The 16,248-nt window shown below is 43.2% G+C and overlaps 1 protein-coding gene across 5 annotated transcripts in view; it reads left to right on the top strand.

Moving 5' to 3' along the window:
• MGAT5 (alpha-1,6-mannosylglycoprotein 6-beta-N-acetylglucosaminyltransferase) overlaps nucleotides 1-16,248 on the top strand; it is a 341,458-nt gene that overhangs the window by 141,954 nt on the left and 183,256 nt on the right. For all 5 annotated transcript variants that reach the window (XM_047084131.1, XM_047084129.1, XM_047084128.1 and 2 more), the window contains one exon: nucleotides 2,120-2,284. In XM_047084131.1, coding sequence (XP_046940087.1) covers nucleotides 2,120-2,284 — 165 coding nt within the window. The remainder of the gene's footprint in view (nucleotides 1-2,119; nucleotides 2,285-16,248) is intronic.

Genomic DNA, 16,248 nt, shown 5'->3' with positions numbered 1-16,248 from the left:
ATTTTACCTCACCTACCTCACGGAGAGGGGGGTTTCTTAGATTTGCGTGTGGCTTGCAATGGGCATTGGGGAAACATTAGTTCCCTTCTGCCCTTCTCGGTTATAATGATATTTTTAGCTCTGTTGCTTTAATGTTGTGGCCAGCTTCTTCTTACCTGTAGGAAGTATACGTGCTGAAGCGCAAAAAAATAGGCCCGCTCTGGTGTTTGTTAGAATGAACCGACGAATCACTCCAGAAGTTAACAGGGTGAACAAGTCTAATGTTCGGTTTGGGGAGGGTGGTGGGGAGACCATGCTTCTGCCCAGCACAGAACACCTGGCTTCCAGGACGAAGGTGTAGGCTTGGTTTCTGCTGGTAATTTTTAATCCGCTCCAGCCATGCCTCCCATCTGTAAACCACTAAGAAACACAAACTTCCATTCTAATGATATGCCTTTGCTTCCATTCTGATGACTTTCCTGTCCCCTTGGCAAAATGGGACTGCCCGAGTGCCTCGCGGCCGGGGTTCAACGTCAGTTGGCTGTGTTCTGGGGTTGGTGAATTGATCTGGTGTATACTTCTTTCCTGGCCAGGTGAGATGACCTGCTCGGCTCAAGTTCACCCTGTTCCTAGTAGGAGGGGAAGTGGCATCCTTGAGTTTGTCCCTGTTTAGGACTTTGCACACCCTACTACACACATCATGCACTTCTCCCCTGGACGGCTCCCAATTCATTAATGAGGCCCGATTCTATTCACATGGGTGGCTGGCCTGTTGTCCTTCTGACTTCCTCACATGTACAAGTCAATATCTTTCTTTAATTATGAGTTTCCAGAGAAGAGAAGCTAAATTAATCTTGTACATGTGGAATACCTTGTGTACAAACTTAGTAAACATTTACGTATACATGAGGATAAAGTGTCTGTAGTTTGTCCAGAGAGAAGTGCAGCATTTAACCCAGTCAGATGTGTAGGAAAGGAATCCAACTCTATTTTTTACTTATGTTTATTTTGAGAGAGTGAGAGCATGAGCAGGGGAGGCGCAGAGAGAGGGAAAGAGAGAATCCCAAGCAGTCTCCGTGCTGTCAGCACAGAGCCTGATGTGGGTCTCGAACTCATGAACCATGAGGTAGTGAATGAATGACCTGAGTTGAAACCCAGAATTGGACACTTAACCAACAAAGCCATCCAGACTCCCCAAAGGGAATCAGCTCTTAAATGTAAGCATCACTGGAAAATAGCCCCAGCATCTGGAACAGTGCCTGGCACGTAGCACTTGTTTCGTAAAAATTTCTTGCATGAATGAATCTGGTCTTAATTTAAGTATCTTTCTAAAATTCACTACAGATACCTTTGAGTTACCCAGCATGCCTAGAATCTAGAACTGTAGTTTCTATTATTTCTGTAAGTAACCAACCGAAATAAAGACTTTGCAAAAAAAAAAAAAAAAAAAATTAGGACATACTAGAGTATATAGCACTAAAAATAACAATGAAATTGATCCAGAAGTTACTTCAAGATGTTATCTACACTTTGGAGTTGGGATTCTATGGGTCAGACCTTCATGCTATAAGGAGGAATTTAATAGAGTGCTTTGATAGGATGCTAAGTAACCCAGAGTTTTCTCTATCAACTTAGTAGCTGGAATTAATTTTATGTCACTTACTGCCTTACATGAACTGCAGAACAGACTGATTTGTGCTCTCTGGGCCACTGTCATCTTTAAGGTATGGTTTGTTAAAGGGGCATCTGGATGGCTCAGTCAGATAAGCATTTGACTTAAGCATTTGACTTCAGCTCAAGTCATGGTCTCACAGTTCGTGAGTTCCAGCTCTGTGTTGGGCTCTGTGCTGACAGCTCGGAGCCTGGAGCCTGCTTTGGATTCTGTGTCTGTCCCTCTCCCCTGCTTGTGCTGTGACTCTCTCAAAAGTAAAATAAACATTAAAAAAATAAAAAAAAAAAACAGATATGGTTTGTTAGGGCAGATGTTTAAGCAGTACTTTTTGATTGTGCCACCGTTTGTTCTTCATGTCAGAGACAGAGAGGTGGTGGGGGGGAGAAGAGAAAGAGCGAGCGAGCGCATGAGCCAGACAAACATACAAGGGCCAAAGAACTTTTCAACTCTTTGCATTTTCTTTCACAGATCTGAAGAAAACACTTGCTGTGCTTTTGGATAATATCTTGCAGCGCATTGGCAAGTTAGAGTCAAAGGTGGACAATCTTGTAATCAATGGCACGGGAACAAACTCGACCAACTCCACCACGGCTGTTCCCAGCTTGGTAGCACTTGAGAAAATTAATGTGGCAGGTAAGAGCAATTGTCCCTGACATGGAGTCAGACCCCGCTTACAACTGGGAAAAGAGTAAAGCAGTACAGTGGTTCTTACTGGTATAAATCCCATAAACGTGGTATGGCCCTGGAAAAGCTCATTTTAAATTTATTTTTGATGAACATGTTAAAACACGTTTTAAGTCTCATCATGATGTGTAATATCTGGTGGTTTCTGTGACACATTTCATGAAATGAGCTCCTGGAATTCACATTTAATGAGGAGATTTGTAGCATGGATAAAGATGAAATGAAACAGGTTAGAGGTTCTTTCTCCTTCCCATTTTTATCAGTTTCAAAAGTCTGTTCCATATAATAGACTGTCTCCTTCCTGTTGATCAAGAAGAGCCACCGTTGTAGAAAATGCCTCCTATGTGTATATGGGGAAATGTAAATTCTAGAAATGGCACTTAGGAAATAAATGGCCCCTGCCTGATCTTGGCCTGATTCTGTAGCCGCTCATGGACAAAACCCTGCAGTTTTCACTGGGATGCATTTTGTCTAGTCCCTTCTTAAAATTGGATGAGAGAAGAAAAATGGATTAAAAACAATGCCCAAGTCACACACAGCACGTATTGTCCATCGCTTACATCAGATTCCCCATTACACTGCCTGGGGTTGGCCTCTGGGTCTTTGTGGTTGAGCCAGGACTTGGTCTTCTTAGGGTGACCACTGTCATTTCTTAGAAACCCAGGACAGAGCGAAGAGCTCAAGGTTAGGATGAGGTGCTTTGTGTGAACAGTTGTGAGTTGTCTACACTCGTGGTGGTGGTATCCAAATTCTAGTTAGTGGATAAAATAAGTAGCTGGGTTATTTTTTGGTACTCTGAAAATCTAACTTAGTACTTTCTGGTTTACCTCTACCCCTGACTTGTAGAAGTGCATGGACTCAAGTGGGAGCAATTCTTTTCCTTTCCTACCTCCCAGTGTCAAAACATTTAATTGTTTCACATTATGCAAGCTTGTTGTATTACCTTTTTGTTCTGTTCTGCCCTTTAGCAAGTGTTAAATTACAAAATATATTTCTAATAATCCGAAGTATCCAACCAAACAAAGGTATTAAAAATAACTTTTAATTACAACACAGAGACAGTGTCATCTGGGCCATAAATCCTATCTTCCCTGCAGTTTCCAACAGCTTCTGTAATTAGACAAGAAAACCTCCCACTGTGTTGAGCTGCTTATTAATAAATGGAAGCCATGCCTCTCCGGTCTCTACTCCCCCATTCCTGTCCCCAGTAGGAAATGCTATTGAAGAGGTCCTTTCTGAGTTCATGGCATTCTGCATTATCCTGTTTCCAGACGTGGAGTGGGGTGTTCTGCCTTTAGCTTTGCTGCCTCCCACTGCCTCTGTTCTATGAGGCCCACGTAAACATACCTGTTGTCATTCTCGGCCCTGGTAAGGGATCTTGCTGCCGCTGACTGTCCTGTTTGTGTGCCAGGCTTACAGGGAGACTTCGCTGCCTGGGCTCCAAGCCCCAGGGTACAGAATTGTGGGTAGACGTCCAGGAATGAAATAGGGGAGGGAGGGAGTTGGTGGCTCCTTCTTTCACATGGGGTTCCAGCCCCACGTATGGAGCTAGCTTACTCAGGTAACACAAACCTCTTGAACACATTCTCTAAGTTGTTGGCTCTGAGTGGGTCTCCTTTTGATGTGCCACTGGTTCTGTGTTTACGAATAATTAAAGAACCAAAGTATTTCATGTGTTCTTTTAGGGGGGAGGAGGGAGAAAATTTAGAGTTGTGTCTAATAATTAATTAACCTCATTGTCACTCCTTGGTATATTTTGTGTGTGATACGCTTTGAGATTTTTAATGGACACTTAGGAAAATAATATATATGCATAAAATCACACAAATGGTGATCCTGTAAGTGGAGGTAGCTGTGAAGGCTTCTCACACAGGAAGGTAAATTTTGAAGGTGGGTAGGATTGAGGCATAGGGGCCTCATGGAAGAGTTACAGACTAGAAATGCATCGTGACCCAGAAAATAATTGGAAGGAAGGGGAGGAAACTAACATCTAGCAACTTCCCAGTAAATAACCAGTTACTGTTTGGAACTCTTGGAGGCACATGATTGTACTCTGTCTTCTCAACATCTACAAGAAACTAGTGGTTTCACTGGTTTCATGGAGTTTAAGTGTTTGGGCAAGGGGGGACCTTTGATAGGGACCTGGAACCCCCTGAGCTCAGCTTAAGACCTAGCACCATATAGAGTGTGTGCTCCATCTTTCTTATAAATCATCTTGTAAATCATCACAAATGGGTGAGTTTAGAAAAATAGGTTACTATTTTCTTAGAGGTTCCTGGAGAGCTGACAGTTTTCTGGGATATTTAATAACCTGTCTGATAAAAAAAAAAGTTCTCTGTGTCTAATTGTCTGTTTCTTTGACCAACCTTTGCAAAAGCAAGCTTGTCCCTATGTGTGCATGTGCTTTCCTCCCTTAGCCACTGTGATGGCCACAATGGATATAGAAGTGAAAGAAAGAATGGAGGCATCCTACTTTATTTCTCCCAGAGGGTGGTGGGGCCTTTATATTTTGTCAGTCAAACAACATATTTCTAAACTATTTGCCATACCTGTAGATTGTGGTGCCAAAAAGAAGGACAAAAACTTAAATTTATAACCCTTGTTCAGGAAAAAAAAAAAAAAAAAAAAAACAACCATTTATTGCTGCTTTTGCCCTCTCTCTGATCTGTGGCCATACGGTCCTCATTACCTCTCTTGTCGTAGCAGAAATGGCACTTGAGCTGTGAGAGGGTTCATTTTTATAGGGTTCCAATGCTGATTGAGTGAAGTTTTTCTTTTTCTCTTTTTGCATTAAGACATGTGGTAATTGCTCAGAAATGTTCTCCCTGGTGTGTCTTTACTGCTTACTCTGGTGTCTTATTGCTTGCTGATGTTTCTGATTGCTTACTGTTGTGTCTTATTGCTTGCTGATATATCTTCTGGTTGGCTATAAACTGCTTCTAAATTGGGTACCATAGCAGTTGAAGAAGGGTTCCTTAAATTTATTTTCTTTTTAGGGGTAGCTCTGTGTGTGTGTGCGCGTACACGTATGCATGTGTGCACGTGCGCGTGCGCACGCATGCGTGAGTGCTCCCTTTCTGTTTAGCTGTGTTCTCTGTACCTTTTATCCAAAATGGCTTTTCTTGCCGAATTTATCACTCCTGGGCTTTTTTATTATGTGCAAGTGATGTTCCCCTAGAGAAGTTTAGCTGGAAATGAACTTGATTGAAATCAAGAATTAGATTGAACTGCATTTTCGAGCTTGGTTTATCTTGTTGAAGATGAAGGTGAATTGAAGAAATGAAAACCCAGATTTAAGAAAAATTCACACCCTTCAACCAATTGCATAGTAAATCAGTTTCTCTAGATATATTCCCTGAAAGAACTTAAATGTTTCTTTGCCAAAATTATCCACTTTCAGAATGACATTTTTGTTTTTGGAAAGACCAATTCCTCTTTTCTCTACTTTTATTATCTTAAATGATGAAGTGGAGGGAATGGCATTGGAACTGGAATAGCATCTTTGCCATGTGCTAACATAGGGAGAAGGTAAAAAAATACGTGACAATGACAATGCTGGCCTTCTGGGGACTGACAGTGTCCACTTAATCTGTTTTGTCTCTAACGTCTTATTCAAAGCCTCCCTGTTGGGAGTGCTCAGTAAATGCCCACATTGATTGGATTATGCTGGAGGGGATGGCATTTGGTTTCACTGCTAAAAGAAGTTTCTCCTTCTGGTTTCTCTTTTCCATTTCTGCTCGTGGGGAATTGCTTGGAAGTGGTGCTTGATATCTTATTTCCCTTTCTCAGACCTTAGAAGACATCATCAATGAAGTCGAATTTTTTGTTTTTTTTTTGGGGGGGGGTCTGTCATGTCGGAGCTTTTTACAGATACTTCTGTGCTGTGGAGCTTTTATAGAATGTGATGGGTACAACTCTAGATTATAATATTTTGGGTAATGGGTGCATTGTGCCTCTCTCTCCATCAGTTGAAGCAGTAAGTGCATGTGTCCCTCTGCATTTATTTATTTATTTATTTATTTATACTTTAAAAAACTAGTTGTTGTCATTCAACATAAGCTGAATAACTGGCCAGCATTCAGGGTTAGCTAGAAGGCACAACTTAATGATAACATTTCTTTCCTGTTACGATCACTTACAATTACAAGGTCATTTGGGAAACACAGCCACAAAATTGAAGATGCAGGCACAACTCCAGTGGCTGTTTTCTAATATTGAGTCTAAACTGAATGTTAGCTAGCCCAGCATTTTCCAAACATCAGTAGCCACATGCAATGTATTGCAGGTGAAGTGCAACATATTTGAGCCTGAATGCTGTTCTCAATAATAATAATAATAATAATAATAATAATAGAACCATAATTATTATTCTGCCACTTAAAAGTTGAAAATTAAAAATGTCCCTGCTGAGTTTCAGGACTTGCATTTGGAAGTGCAATTTTCCCCCTTTCGTGCTGCTAATGGACCTTGAAATTAAGTTGCACCTGTGTTGTTTCCTTGTTTGGGTTACCCACACTGTCATTTGTGGGTTGGGTAGCACCTGAAGTGCCCCAACCCTGTGCTCAGCTTAACAGGTGGCTTTCTCAGGATCAGGTAACAGCCGGGCAGTGGCACCCCCCCCCCCCAAATGCTGCCAAGAAACGGGGCAGAGAGCAAGAGACAACTGTGTCTTTCTCCTGCATGTCTCTTTCTGTTTAATTCTTTGTAGGGGCAGGAATAAATATGTGGCTACCTGTCAGGAACAATTCTTATGGTATCTTCCTAGAAAAATCTGTCATTGTTGGTGTGGTTTTCACATTGTGTGTGGTCATGGTGTGTATTGGTTTTTATCATGAAGAAGGAGGAGGGCAGGAAGAGGAAGACAAAGAAAACTATAGTTCAGAAGAAGTGATGCTGACCTTTGAGCGTGGTATTTATAGCTCTCATTCTCAGCTGCAGGCGATTTTGCCCCCCTGGCCATACTTGGCAGTGTCTGCAGACATTTCAGTTGTCAAACTGAGGAAGTGTTATTGACGTCCAGTAGATAGAGGCCAGGGATGCTGCTGAACATTCTACAGTGCACAGACTAGCTGCCACTACAGAGAACTATCTAGCCCAAAATATCACTTCTACTGTGGTTGAGAAACTCATATCTACAGGATATTGTTGGAGGTGTTCCACTTATTACCATTGCAGAAACATGCTGGAGATGTTGTACTTTCCTGATGAGCCAGCTGAGACCTAAAGTCTCCTCCTCTCTTCCTAGCAAGGTTTGTTGTTGTTGTTGTTGTTGTTGTTGTTGTTGTTGTTGCAAGTCCTCAGCCCCAACAACTGTTAGCTTTGCAACCGATCTTTGAGACCTCCAAGAAAGAGATTTCCATAAATTCCCAGAAGGCACTTTTGGGCTCCTGACCTTAAGAAACTCCTTTCCTGGACCCAAACCAGTAAATTTTTGGCAACACACATTTTACTCCTGCTTATATAGAAGGTAATTATTTCTTTTCATGAAAGAGCTGCTAATTCAGAATAATGATGGCAAAGTAGTCTGAGAGAGTGGATTTAAATTACAAAAAATGTTTTAGAGGAAATTCTATTTTATTAGTTTTAAGCAGAGTATATTATTATCAAGACATGAGAGAGTAAATTAAATTAGTTAAGGAAAATAAGACAGGTCCCCCAATATCTACTTTACAGCACGGAACACCCTACACAGCGTGTTTGGAGCAGTAGAAAAGGAGACCATCCTGAAAAGGTAGGTTGAGGGAATATATGAAGAGTTTTCCTTGTAAAACTCAGGAGTTTGTATTTGTTCTGTAGGCAGTGACAGCTGAGGAGGGTTTAAATAAAGCAGGAGGATAATAAGATGACACCTGTATTTTCAGAGAAGAATTGGTGGCCATGTGGAAGTGGGGTGCTTTAAAGGGGGTCCTCTGGGAAGCCAGGTGAGCGAGTTTAGTGCACTGGGCAGGGGAAGGCCTAAAATGAGGCATGTGCGTGATGCCCAGGGGAAGGGGGTGTTGGAAACCCATGTCTGGTGGAGCTGATGTGAGCAGGACCTGGTGGACCATGAGCGAGGATGAGGGAGGAGCTGGTGTCATGACTGGGTGATGCCTTTATTGATGAAACAAGCCAGCAAAGGCGGGATCTTGTGAAGACAGTACCCATATGTCAATGTGGATTGCTTTGTTGCGAGCCACTTGTTTAGGAATATCAGCGTAAAGGAAGTTGGGACATTGATTTCAGTGCTCAGGACATGAAAGACTTATCGGAGGGCAGTGTTTTGCAGCCAGGCTGCCCTGGTTCAGCTCTCGGCTCCGTCAGTTCATTCCTTTGTGACTTTAGGCATCTTTCTTAACCTTTCTATGGCTGTACAATTGGGGGAAAAATAGTAGTTACCCATTTCATGGGGATTATTTGTGAGGATTAAGTGAGATAAATAAACTACTTAGACCATGCCTCATAGAAAGTCAGCACTAAATGAGTGTTTGTTGTATTAGAATATCACCACTGATAGTGAATGAAATGACTAATATTTGTGTAGTGCTGTATAGATTAGAAAATATTTTCATACATGTTTCTTCATTTGAGTGCTTTAAACTTTCAGTTTCCAAATAGACCTTTTTTTGTCAATCCTTCCTGACCTTTATGAAAGGCTTAGTAGGAAACCCACCTGTTTATCAATAATTTCTTTGCAAGAAGCAAAAAACCATAAACAGAAAGGGAGTTTAGGGCCCATGCAGTTAGCTAGTTCCAGAGATGGTGCCAAACTCAGCACTGCTGGCTACAGACGTGGGGACCATCTTTAAGAAACTCAGCTGTACCGCCTTCTGAGTTGGCTTCATTCTAAGTCCATCTTCCCAGGGTGGTGGCAGAAAGGGTCACAGAAGCTTCTAGGTTTCTGGCAACATTCTTGGAGAAGATTCTGATCATCTTGCCTATCCATGACCTAGTCACAGTGCTCAGTGACATCTTGATTGGATGTGACTGGATCATGCAGGTCACCCTGGGGTTTCAAACTGGGGACAGGGTCCCTAAACAGATTGCAGGCAGCAAGCAGATAAAATAGGAATGACTACCAGAGACCCTTACCACACTGTGGTTTGGATTCCCACAGTTGTCCTAAGGCTGACTCCAACTTTTCTTGAGGGTTCAGAGGACAAAGCTTCTAGAATGCTGACCTTTCATCTCCCATTTTATTTTATTTTTTTAAATGTTTATTTTTGAAACTGAGAACAAACTGAGGGTTGATGGGGGGGTGGGAGGGAGGGTAGGGTAGGTGATGGGCATTGAAGAGGGCATCTTTTGGGATGAGCACTGGGTGTTGTATGGAAACCAATTTGACAATAAATTTCATATATTAAAAAAAAATGTTTATTTTTGAGAGAGAGAGGGAGGGAGGGAGGGAGGGAGGGAGCATGAGCAGGGGAGGGGCAGACAGAGAGAGAGACAAAGAGAGAAAGAAAGAATCCGAAGCAGGCTCCAGGCTCCGAACTGTCAGCACAGAGCCTGATGTGGTACTGAAACTCATAAACTGTGAGAACATGACCTGAGCCGAAGTCGGACGCTTAACCAACTGAGCCAGCCAGACATCCTCTCCTGTGTTAAAGGCTGCTGTGGCTGAGTGCACCAGCTGTGCTCGAGCCAGCCACACCCATGCCATGCTGTTTGTTTATGCTCTTATACATTTACATGTTTTTGTCCTCAGCCTGGAATGACCTTCTGTTTTCCTGGCTCTAATTTACCATCTTTTCCAAGACTCATCTGAAGCACTGTTCCCCATAAAAAGTCTTCCTGAGATCCTTCCAAGCCTTCTGGTGCCCTTGCTGTGTATTCGCATGAGTGCTGTGTACATCCTTGGACTTTCCCATGCTTTGCCTGTCTCCACAGTCAGGCTCTAAGCTCCTTAAAGGCATGGGCAAAATACCCTACATTTTTCTTTTGGACCCAGTACCTAGCTGGGAGTCTGGCAAGATAGCAGATTCTGAATAGGTGTCCAGCTGAATGCCCTTCTCCCTCTCTGGGACATGTGCCAGGTCAACCACTGTCTTAGAACTTTTATCAGGACGGTGATGACCACGTGGTCAGTTCTAAATCACTGTGTCTGCCACGACCTGCTTTGACAGTTTCCTGAATAGTTTAGTAAGTCCCAGAAGCACCTGGAAAGCTGACTGCTAACTTGTTCAAAGGGGAAAATGCTTTTGCTCTACTACACTTTCTGAAAACTAAGGTGTTGTAATAAGATAATCTGTTTTGTAACTTTTGGTGGCTAGTTATTAAGTAGGATTTCAACAGTTCCAACTAGCTATACTACAAGAGATTGCCCCGAATGAATAGTCCTTGCAGAAATACAGGAACCTACCAATCTTAATGCCTTTGGACTTCTTACTGACCTTTCAAAGAGTACGTGGCTTTTCTTCATTTTAAAACATCAGAGTATGTATTCCTGTGGAGAATCCTGTTATTCCCAGCCACTTGAGGGTGAAGAACAGGAGCCCTTAGGAACGTGCACTGTGGGACTGACCTTGACACTTGTGTAGGCTTTACTTTTGTTTATAAAAATGTCCCCACACAGGGCTGTTGAGTGGATCAGAGATGGGACATACTGAAATAGATTTGTTTGTTTTAATCAGAAGGCAACCGATCCCACTTAGTCTAATTTGGCTAAATGAGGTATGTATATACAGTTGTGCTATCAGTCTACATATGGTATTGATTTAGTAGACATTCTGCAGCCACAGCATAGCATGTGGTTTCTCACAGATACTCCCTTGTCTTGGGCACTCCATCCTTTACCTGTTTGTTTGTTTGTTTGTTTGTTTGTTTTTTTAATGTTTATTTATTTTTGACAGAGAGAGAGAGACACAGCATGAGCAGGGGAGGGACAGAGAGAGAGAGAGGGAGAGGGAGACATAGAATCCAAGGCAGGCTCCAGGCTCTGAGCTGTTGGCACAGAACCTGACCTGGGGCTCAAACTCCTGAACCATGAGATCATGGCCTGAGCCAAAGTTGGAAGCTTAAATGACTGAGCCAAACAGGCACCCCCATCCTTTACCTGTTTTTATTGACACATATTTTAGTAGAGGCATTCCAAAGCCTGAGATTTAAAAATTGGGAAAAATTGTAGAATTAAAGTTGTTTCAATGAGGGTGGGGGACTGTATCTGTTTCTGGGTAGTTAAAACAGTTTCTTAGGTACAGAAGCTTGTGGGGTTTTGATGGATTTTCTTTTAAGCTGTGCTTTTTGGCTTTGCATACCCATAGCTTCTAAAATTAGACGATCTAAATGAAAATCAGTTACTAGTTTTTGTTGATGTTTTTTCCTTCTCAGTGTATCTCAGAAAAGGAAGAGAGAAGGCCGATGTGGTGAAGGTGGCCTGAAATTTTTTGCTGAGTTTAAAAAGGAAGCAAAGAGGTATATAGTTAGATGTGTCACTCAGAAGGACACAGCTGCCCCACAGTTCTGGGCAGCAGATGTCATCTTCATTACTGGCCACAATGGTCTCCTTTTTCTATGTCTCCTTTACCTTTGCACATTCAGCAGACCTCATGCTCAGGATCACAGCACCCAAGTCCATTTATGTCAAGCTGAGGACCTGTAGCATTGACAGAGCCAGCAGGGGGACTATGTGTCTGGGGTCGACAGAAAGTTGAAACTGCATTTTGATTGGCCTTGTGAGAGCTGGCCGATGACACTGTTAGCTGGTTTCAAACTGTCTTGACCTTTCATGTTGGTGAGCTTTTTAAGTCAACATTCACAGTGGGAACTTTCTACCTCCATGCAGCTAGAGATGGGCTCTTAAAACAGTCATTACAGAAGGGCTACAATGAGCGTCAAATGAAGGATTTGTGCTAATGCTCTCCCTACACCCCCTTGTTGGTGATAAGATTGAATGGCAGCTATAGGATTGTGGTTTAGACACAGACTGGACGCTGACAGCCTGGATCCAGTTCTAGCTGTGCTGCCTATCTGTGTGTCTTTGTAGACCCAGTCAGTTTCCTCATCAGTAAAATAGTGATAAAGTACCTGTACCAGGGGATTGTTTTGAGGATTATGAATTCATAAATGGGAACCACTCAAGGCCAGGCACAAATTAAGAGCTTGGTAACTTTTGGCCATTGGGACATGCACTTCTTAACCGGACTGAGAATTTGACCTGTGAGCCAGAGTGTACATGGTCATTGCTTATTGAGTGTGTAAACTATCCAGTCCTAATGCTGTATTTTGTAGGGAAAATAGTATAGACAACCTGGGGAAAGGGATTTTTGGGAGCTGCTTGGCAGTCACAGGCTAGACCTAGTCTTTGGCGTTAGACACTCTTGAACAGAACTCCTGGCCCCCTTTTTTTACTCCTTGTTGGCATCTAGTTTCCACTGAGCCTCAGCCTCACTCTCTGTACAATGGAGATAGTGATGCCAACGCTTATCCTCACATGCCCGTGAGGATGCAGTGAGATCATGTATCTGAGAGCCTGGCATGGTGTCTTAACCCCACTTACTCACAGACACTGCCCTTTGGGGTTAATAACCTCAGTAAGAGGGAGGGGGCACAAACATAATCTGGCAAATACTGCCGTATGTTTTATACAACCAACACTGCCTGGATGGTGCCAGGCCTTGAGTCAGACAGCGGAAATGCAGCCAGGTGAGAAACTAGGGCTTCTGTTGTGAATGGAGGACCACACCGCATACTGGAGGAGGAAGGAGCGAGTATTTGGCAGTGCTCACAATACCTTTCTTGACCCTCAGCCTAGAGCTTCTTTCACCCTAGTTCAAGAGGACCTGTTGGCTTTTCCTGACCTTTTGGCCTTGGGAATGACCTTTAAACTCTGTAGCCATCCTAAGGACAAGGATAGGGATAGGAGTGACTGACAGGAATTGGCACAGAGGAGTTTTCATAATCCTATGGTAGAAGTCATGCAGTCCTGGTGACAGCAAACTGCAGAAGTCTGGAAACTGTGCCTGACCCCTCCCTGTCTTCTCACTCCATAGTAGGGAGGATAATTCCTGTACTGTAGAGCTCAGCTCTCAAGGGAAGACAGTCATTAACCTGTCTAAACTTTATGCTAATAGAACTTTCTCAATAATTGCTTTCATTAAGTATGGTTAATATGAGCAGTACAAGTTATGGCAAGATTAGCAGGAGAACAAAGTAAATATTTAGGACTTTATTTCAGGGTTCATTGGGGTTGGGGCAAAGAGAAGATTAGTAAAAGCTTAATCTAATGGTGTCTGCCAACGAAACATAATAGACCACTTGACTGAAGTTCCAGTGGTTTCTCCTCAGTGGCTCTCTTGATCCCAACCAGGTGTCTTATAGGTGATGGTTTGAGCTATGTTCTCTCCTTACATTTTGGCCCCTATCAAACAGAATAACATGGTGAGAAACTGCCGTCCCTCTACTTCCAGCAATGTTGTGAGGATTAACAAGGTGGGTTTTGGCCCATGGCTATGCCATGTAGGGAGGACTGTTATTCCCTTAAAGTAGAGGGCTGTTAGTAGCAGGTGAGTTGGCCAAGAAAGCCCATGATGAGTGCTTGCTTGTGGCTGGACATGCTGACCTGTCATCTAAGTGTGCCGAGGGGTTCCCTTAGCTGTGGTTTTCATGCTTCTAGGCTACCAGTGACGAAAAGTAGCCACAATCTCTATCTTTGACTTTATGTAATAATAGGGTGGTGTTTTCAAAAGGAAAGACTTTATGCAATTTTTTATTATAAAAAAAAGATAAAGTTCTGCTAAAAATTTGCAAATCAAGCAGTAAATCAGGTGAGGAGAGAGTGGGGAAGGGGGTACCGTTTCACATTGGGTAGGTTGTCAGGGCAAACCTCTGAAATGACACTGAACAGACACTGAAATGAGTGAGGGAGGGAGCCATGAGGATCCCTGAGGGAGGTTGTTCCATGTAGACGGAACATGATGAGACCCAGGTGTTTGCAGCGACAGGAGTACAGGCTCCATGCTCGGGCTGCTGGGGTTTGAATCTGAGTTCCAACAGTGGTGTGACTTGGGCCAGCATGTGGAGGGAAGTAACATCTCTATCCCTTCATCTCTACTGTAGAAGCTAGCTCCCAGGACATTGGGAGGCCACATGAAAAAGTGCATATGAAGAAGGGCTGGCACACAGTGCTCAGAAAATAATGGTCATCATTATAATGATCAAAATGGTTTTGGCAAATGGTTTTAAAAGGCTCTCTGTGTGACTTTGTTCCATAGACCTTTTAACCAACGTTAAGGAGCTTTAAAATTGTATGAGAGGCACCAAAGTGGGGGAAAGTTCTATTTATTTCAAGGAATAAGCTAAATATAGTCAAGACTTTAACAGAAGGATCACACATTTTGGGTGGGATTTGGGCTTTTGGTCATGAGGTGGGCATAGTTTGTGGAGATCAATTTCTTGTATATATGTTCCTGTCTATTCAAATAAAAAATCATTATTGAAGAATGTAGTGTTCATTTTTTACAGAAACCATCCTCTGGTTTGGGAGTGTTAGTGTGTGACCTTGAGTCCTCAGAAAGCCACAGTGAAGTTGTCATTAGTTGTATGTGGTATTTGTGAGGCTTTACCTACACTGGGTTTTTGGTCATGGTTTAATGTGTCCTGAAAGATGGTACTTGGATAAGTAAGTCATAATGGTATGTCTAGATCCAGGGTCCAAATTTTCTTACTGTTTGAGTTCAACTACCCTGCTCCCTTTGACTTGGGTTAAAATCTTGGGAGTCATGGGGTGAAGGTCTGGCCCTACCTCCCAGTCTGCACAAAGCTCCCTTCTGTAGATGACATTCAGTCTCTGACAACTCTGGTCTTAGTCTCCCGGTGGGGAGACTCACAGATTCCCCTGCCCACTGGGTTCTCTCTGTGTGTTGCCAGGGCAGCAAAGACTGGCTTGGTGGCTGGCTTGGCTAGGTGGCATTAAGAAGATTTCAGAACATCAGCCAGCCACAAGCTGAAGGATACCAGGCTAGGAGCTGTGAGCTCTGTTGAAGGAATATAGGACCAGGACCCAGGAGGTCTGGGTTTTGGGCCTGCTGCTGTCAGAACTGACTGTGAGATCATCCATTTTGTCTATTTCTTTTTTCAGAGCCAGGCTTTCATGGCCTTTTATATTTTTTATTTTTTTAAGTTTATTTTTAGAGAGAGAGACAGACAGACAGACACACACAAGCAGAGGGACACACAGAATCCAAAGCAGGCTCCAGGCTCTGAGCTGTCAGCACAGAGCTGGATGTGGGGCTCAAACTCAAGAACCACGAGATCATGACCTGAGCCAAAGTCAGACACTTAACCGAGGTGCCCCCTCATGGCCTTTTAGAAGTGAAAGAGATTAGCATGACCTAATCTTCCCTCTGAAATGAGGAACTGTGACCTTCCAAAATCCTTGATGCATGATCCTCCAGCCTTATCTGAACAATTCTAGATGTCACACGAATTCTGTGGACCACATTTGCATCATAGTCTCCGTCAAAGAGTAGCTGACTGTGGCCCATGGGCCAAATCTGGTCCACCGCCTATTTTTGTAAACACAGATTTAAAATACAGTCTTGCCTGTTTGCCTTCCTTACATGGCTGCTTCTGTGCTTGTGCTCCAGAATCGAGAAGTTGTGGAAGCTGTCATGGAGACCTTATGGCCCCCAAAGCTGAAAATACTTATGATCTTGCTCTTCATAGAAAAAGTTCTGTGGCCCTTGGTCCAAATGAATGGTGCTCCCTGGAGTGCAGCACCAGCCTGTGCCCTGGGGCCCTGGGAGGGCTCAGCCACTGTAAAAGATAACTGCCTAGGTTCTCCGGGCAGCTCTTGGTGGGTGCTTCCACTTGCTGATCCTGGCTTCGCCTTCCAGACAAAGTCCTACTCATCTTGGCAGACTTGGGTGATGTGTCCTGTGGCATATTTCTTTTCAGGCATACGTACTCACCATCCTCGGGTCTGCCACCGGGCCATT

The sequence above is a fragment of the Lynx rufus genome, unplaced genomic scaffold (genome assembly GCF_022079265.1).
Source record: "Lynx rufus isolate CCGP_SWC_20201006 ecotype Redwood Valley unplaced genomic scaffold, mLynRuf1.p SCAF_2, whole genome shotgun sequence".
Classification (NCBI taxonomy): domain Eukaryota; kingdom Metazoa; phylum Chordata; class Mammalia; order Carnivora; family Felidae; genus Lynx; species Lynx rufus.
The sequence above is the reverse complement of the archived record's forward strand: the minus strand, read 5'-3'. Positions and strand labels throughout refer to the sequence as shown.